We start from the raw sequence: 6662 nt of genomic DNA, 5'->3' as shown, positions 1-6662 counted from the left end.
GACTAACTTTGCACTTGAAGGTTGCCTGTTCACTTACGTTTTAACAGGTCTGACGCTACTATGTGCCCCGGCTGTATCTAGGCTAACGGCTAACATGCTAACTATTATTTTTATGTCACTAGTCACTTGAAACAAATTTAGGATGATAGGAGACAGGTTGAAATAAACTTAAAATTTCCCTTTAAATGTCCTTACTTTCTGCTGCACAAAAATATATTGCATTTCAGAACACTTTTCTCCAGAGCAGGGGGCTGGGAACTATGAGTATAAAAACTGTGTTTGTGTTTATGTGAGAGTAGATCGATGGCTTGGATCACTCCTCTGCCAGAGCCAGCGGAGCATTCAGAGCATCAGGTCCCTGATAGAATCATTGTAAGGATTTCTCCTTGTTGACTGTGTATCGATTACTTGACTGGATGATACAAGGTTGTGTTGGAAATGCTATACTTTAGTCCATAAACCAATGAGCGATGGATCGGGAAAATGATTCAGATTCAGAATACTTTATTAATCCCCGGGGGGAAATTGTTTAAAATGGACACTTATTACATTTGCTGAGTTGAAATAAACCGAAATTTCTTTTTAAGACCACTGGGGAAAGTTCAAAGAAAACGGAGAAGTTTTGAAACCAGCCTTCTCCGTCTGCACGGTCTCATGCCGGTCACGTTTACAGACCTCAGCGTTTGTTTGTGTCGAGGGAGATTCAGGTGGAGACAGAGCCACAGAAACCCACAGGTTATGTGGGTGTTGTTGTTTTCTTGGCTGAAGAAATGTTGAAGCCCTTTGCACCCGGACCTTTTGTTTTTCAACATTTTGCCAAATGCCTTGGAAAAAAAAGTCAGTTCTGTGGTTGTCTCTTAAAGTACCTCTGTCAGGAAGTGTATGTCAGCTCAGTTAAATGTCATAAATCTAAATAATTAGATAGGGAATCATGGAAATGACCTTGGCAGAGTTCAGGATGAAAAGTGAGGTTGTCAGACGCATGCTTGTGCTTAAAAAAGACTGAAATTACCGGTCATGAGACACTTAACTGGTGATAACTGATGATCAGGGAACCCGTGACCTTTAAATGACTTCAAACTCTTCTTCTACGTATATCTGCATTTCTTTAATGTATGACTTTAATGTATATTAGATCCAAACATAGGTCATCATCAATTACTTTTACTTCAAGTCATGATAAGCCTTACATGAGTTACTTTACTGACACATTACATTACCTGAAGTTGCTACAGAGAGGATGTGAAGCTTGAGGTTTTCTCTGTGCTGTTAAACCTGTTTGTGAAGTTTTTTTTTAGCACAGATACCTAAAAAAAAAAAAAACATTCTCTCTTTGTTTCCGCAGCTTTTACCCACAGATCCCCCGAAGAAGCCTGACCCCGTCAACTCAGAGACCGTTGTTTTCTGGGGGCTGCGGTTATGGCAGGTCATCGCCATCTTTTCTGTGTTTGTTTTAGCAGTTGGTCAGTACAGTTCATGAAATCACTTTACTGACATCTCCACAAACCATTCTTCAAACAGACTGCAATCTTTAGCAATACCTGCAGGCCAGAGATGTCGATGCATGCAATTTATGTGTCCACAGTATGATCGTCAAGCAAAGTGTGATTAGTAATAATGACTGATATTATGTCAGGAACGACAGGGACGGCTTTTTTGTTTCCAGCAGTGAGTCATAGAAATTGTAGAGCAAGCAAAGAGAAACTCACTGTGTGCAAATTGTGCTTGTCGTAATATCCAGCCATGCTGATAGTTTTGGTTTTATTTACATAGTTTTTGACCCATACTCCTCTGAGTTTTCTGGTTTAATGCCAACACAAGAGAGGTAAATAGGTCTGGTTTTTCAAAGGGCTGACAAACTGCATTTTAACAAGACTAATACCATGTTCACACTGACAAATATGTGGAATAATCAAGCGTGGGATGCATATTGTATAATTTAGAATAATCAGATAATTTATATTATAAATCAGGGGTGTCAAACTAATTTTAGTTCATGGGCCACACACAACCCAGTTTGATCTCAGATGGGCCGGACCAATAAAACCATCACACAATAACCTATAAGTACCATCAGCATTCTGTAGACGTCCATCCTTTTACAAAACAGCTCAACAGCCTGAGATGTCTTAAGAACAATAAATGCAATTTAAACAGTGTCTCAGTTTTTAACACATTTACCCATTCTACTTCTCGCTGTCATTACATGTGCATTTATCCAAACATGTCCTGACACAGATTCTTTTGAACTGAAGCTGCTGTCTGATTATATTTTGCACAATGTTCAATATCTTTAAACATGGTCACAATAAGTGTTGCTATATCAGAGAATTGTCTCCTGGTCAGGGTGGAAAAGCGGAAAAGATTTGCTTGTAGCTCACGGAAAAAATAGTCTAGACGCTGAATCTATCGATGCAGATTGCGAGCTGGACGCGATGTCCTGAGCCGCAACCTGTTCAGTGTGAGCAGCCTGATTGGCTACCATGGGCACCGAAAATTGGTGTGCTCTGTGGGGCTTCTGTGCCCAGTGGGAACCAGCCATGCTACCAGCTATGTGCGTCGTTACCTTAGACTGTAAAAATAATGGATGGAGCTACTACAATGTCACCCATTGGTTTATGACCTGCTGTTTTGAAGGTTAGAGTTTGGCATTATGGCCATCGCCATCTTGGTTTTTTGGAGCCAGAAGTGGTCATATTCGGGCAGGAGACTGGCACTGTGGAATAGGGCTGCGACTAACGATTATTTTCATTGTCGACTAATCTGTCGATTATTTCTTTGATTAGTCGACTAATCATTTTATTGAAAAATGTGTTGAAATGTTGAAAAATGTCGGTCTGTCTCTTCCAAACCCATCTCAAACTCATCTAATGTCTTGTTTCGTACTCACGCCAAAGGGTTTTAGTTCACCGTCATGGGAGAGTGTGTAAAGCTGCCAATATCTGAACGTAAGAAGCTGCAATAAGAGTATTTTGGGGCACTTTTATAGTACTTTTCTGTGAAAAATGACTCAAACCAATTAGTCGACTACTAAAATAGTCACTGATTATTTTAATAGTCGATTAGTCATCGATTAGTCGACTAATCGTTGCAGCCCTACTGTGGAAGACCAAGGGGTGGATCTGCCTAAGAAGCCAAGGAGCTGGCCACCCTTAAAGGATAACTTCGGTATTTTTCAACCAATGTGTATGTGTGCGTATGATTCATAGGTACAACCTGTTCTAAAATTGGTTCAGTATTGAGGGAGGCGGATGCAGCCGGCAGCTGCAAGGTAGATATGGGGGCAAATGTGTCCCGTATAAGTTTGCGCATTAAAAGTGCTTTTTTTCGCCACTGACTGGTTCAGATCGCCAGTGCTATCTCTGTAAATAGCATACTAAGCGTTTCCCTTACCTCTGGGCTGTGACGTCATCTCGCGAGAGCTTTGCTTGTTGCCGGAAGAAAACAGAGGAGCCATGCAGAGCGCCGCTCAGAGTGGCGCTGGTTGTCCCGGAGTACAGTTGAGAGTTTTACTGTATCGATTGAAAACAATGGTTCGTGTTTGTGCTCATCCGAATTGCAAGAACAGGGTGTCGCGCAACTCCCCGTACAGCTTTCATAGGCTGCCTTTGTCGGACGGCGAGATGCTGAAGTTGTGGCTAGTTGTGCTACAAATGGATGCTAACACTCATGTCCAGACACTGTGCCTTGCAGACCATCGGGTCTGCAGTGCTTACTTCTCTTAAGATGACTACTGCCAGCCGAAGAAGAGAAGACATCCAATCCCGAAACACCTCTTCCTCAAGAAAACGGTTGTCCCACGAGTAGAGAGAGCTACAGACACAGTGGAGGTAATGTTATATGAACAATGTTCGAAACGCTTAGTATGCTATTTACAGAGATAGCACTGGCGATCTGAACCAGTCAGTGGTGAAAAAAAGCATTTTTAATGCGCAAACTTATACGGGACGCATTTGCCCCCATATCTACCTCGTGGCTGCCGGCTGCATCCGCCTCCCTCAATACTGAACCAATTTTAGAACGGGTTGTACCTATGAATCATACGCACACATACACATGGGGAAATAGGGCCCAGGTTGAAAAGTACCGAAGTTATCCTTTAATAGTTGTCAATTTCAAAATTAGCTATAGAGGCCAAAACTGGTTGTTGTACCAGGCTGTAAACATGTTTATTTCTGCTGTAAAGTTGGGCATTGTAACATGGGGGTCTGTGGGGTTTGACTCGCTTCCAGAGCCAGCCTCAAGTGTCCATTCGAAGAACTGCTGTGGCTTCATTTTTCAGCCACAGAGGTTGTCGCTTGGTCTGAACTGAGGCACAGATGTGCTTTGAGCTCAATGCTAACATCTGCGTGCTAACACGCTGCTCACAATGACATTGCTATAGCATGTGGATTTTTATCAGGTTTACCATTTATCATTTTCACCATCTTAGTTTAGCATGTTAGCAAGCTAATATTGGCTAATATAGGCCCCCTGGTCATAACTTGGTTCCTAAATGTGTGTACATGTTTGCAGTTATTAACACATGCTAATATTCCTATAAACTCATCATGTCCCTGTTTCTCCCCCTCTCTTTCAGTTATCACTCTGTGTTGTATTTTCAAATGTCGAATCCCGAGAACCAAAAAGGAAATAGAGGCACGGCACGCGCAGAGACAGGCCGCCAAGAAATACGCCAACACATTAGAGACAGTGCCACCTCTGAATGAGCTGACTGAGATCCCAGGATGTAAGTACCTCTCTCTAACATCCTTGTAATATTAATATGATTATGCTGGATCAAGTGGTAATATAAAGCCAGATGCCGACTGTGGCATTATCCCTGGATCGGTTCTGCTTGGTTTCTCTTGGGGCACCATCCATTTAATACTTGTTTGAAGCCGTAAGGGAATGCTGGTGGCTCCCAGTGGTAGATGATTATTGAAAACAGTTTCATACAGCGAAGTCCTGTGACATTAAGAAACTACAAAGAGAACATTGTGCCCCCTGGAAACAATCTGTGATTGAGTTACACAAAATCACACCCCAGTGATAAATAGAGTGTGGTGAATGTGCTAGGAAAGGTAGTATCAGCACAGTCACTACCTGGAGCTCGCATGTACGGAGCCTGGGTTTGGTTGAAGGTGGCAGTGCTGTTTGGGCTGAGAAAGCCATGTGTAAGTAAGGTAAAGGAGGTTGTTGGGTTGGTGTGGGGAGCAGTGAGACCTGGCATTAGGGGAGTGTCTCTGGGACGCTAGAGATCACTGTCTAGCCTCCTGGAGGTGTCGTGGGACCAACTAGACGAAACACTGGTGAAAGGAGGTTCCCACCCTGATGACCCCAAAGACATGCTAGTTATCACTGCTCACTGGTTTGTATAGTTAAGCCTTGCCATATTAGCTTATCATAGGGCTTAGGTTTTTCACTGAGTGTTGATCCTTTCTCTAGAGCACAAACTTCTTGTGTTTATTTGAAATAGATAGAGAGATCTGAAAAGCAGGGGAAATAACTTTGGTGAGTCGAGCTCTCTGTGGGTGGAGAACTTCAGTTTGGATTTAGGTCTCTATCTATGGGCAGAGAAGTGTGTTATACCAGAATTTGTTTTTCAAATCTACAGGATTTTACAGTACATGACTCTTTGCTGTTGTAGTCCCGTATTATGATTACGACTGCTGTCTTTTTACATGACATATTTTGTAGGGCAGTTTTGATTTCTTAAATTCTTAATGGTCTCTTTTCATCTCACATATAACTGCTGCACTTGTTTCAATTCTTCTGCTCTGTTTTACGCTCTGTTACTAAATTTCTCTCTTCTCTTCTCTTCTCTTCTCTTCTCTTCTCTTCTCTTCTCTTCTCTTCTCTTCCTCACTTCTTTTCTTCCAGCTGCCCCAGATGCTTCTGCAGTACAGACAGTCTTTGAGCAGGTCCAAACTCAAAGCACTAGCACCAGCCAACTCTCAGTAGTCAGGGTCAGCGAGGAGCAGCCCAGCTCGCTCACCTTGCCAGAGACGGGCTGATTTTTTCCCCTTCTTCTCTTCTGCTCTCATCTTCTGTCAGACTCTCCTCTTGGCTAAGTGCATCGTGTATACACTGCAAGCCACACTATAAGTCCTCTTAATGCAACACTCATCTATCTGCTCCTCCTTATTGCTATATTGCTGCAAGACAAATTTCAAGCTAATAAAAATGCAACTCTCATTCACCTGCTTACCACATCACCTATGGAACCTATAGCTACACACCTTGAACTGTCCAAATGTTGCTTTGTGGTTGTAGTGCAGCAGAGACTATGTGCAGTGGGAAACACATTTTTAACTGTGGCTACACAATACAGATTGTGATGTTTTGCAAATTTGGTTACTTTATGGCTTTTGTAGTTTATACTTTTTGTATTTTGTAAGGTTCTCTTCTTTCATAAGATGTTTTTAATATAGATGCAAATATTTTGCTTTGTGCATATTGAAAATGTCAAGAGCATATGACATGAGACAGAAAATTGCTATTACTGTAAGGAGTGAAAAAATGCTAATGCATGCAGCATGCTGTGTGTGCTCTGTGTTTGTTTCCCTACCTGCCTGTTTGATCTCCTATATTAGCTTTAAACTAGTCCATACCCATTGGTAGCTTTGTCACCTTCTACCTATGCCAATCCTCAATGCCTATGTGCAGTTTCACATAGATTG

The 6662-nt window shown here is 42.1% G+C and overlaps 1 protein-coding gene across 1 annotated transcript in view; it reads left to right on the top strand.

Moving 5' to 3' along the window:
• tmie (transmembrane inner ear) overlaps positions 1 to 6662 on the top strand; it is a 25825-nt gene that overhangs the window by 5517 nt on the left and 13646 nt on the right. The window contains exons 2-3 of the mRNA XM_050074966.1: positions 1346 to 1463; positions 4580 to 4729. Of these exons, the coding sequence (XP_049930923.1) occupies positions 1346 to 1463; positions 4580 to 4729 (268 nt within the window). The remainder of the gene's footprint in view (positions 1 to 1345; positions 1464 to 4579; positions 4730 to 6662) is intronic.

Source organism: Epinephelus moara, chromosome 21, assembly GCF_006386435.1.
Source record: "Epinephelus moara isolate mb chromosome 21, YSFRI_EMoa_1.0, whole genome shotgun sequence".
Taxonomy (NCBI): Eukaryota; Metazoa; Chordata; class Actinopteri; order Perciformes; family Serranidae; genus Epinephelus; species Epinephelus moara.
The sequence above is the reverse complement of the archived record's forward strand: the minus strand, read 5'-3'. Positions and strand labels throughout refer to the sequence as shown.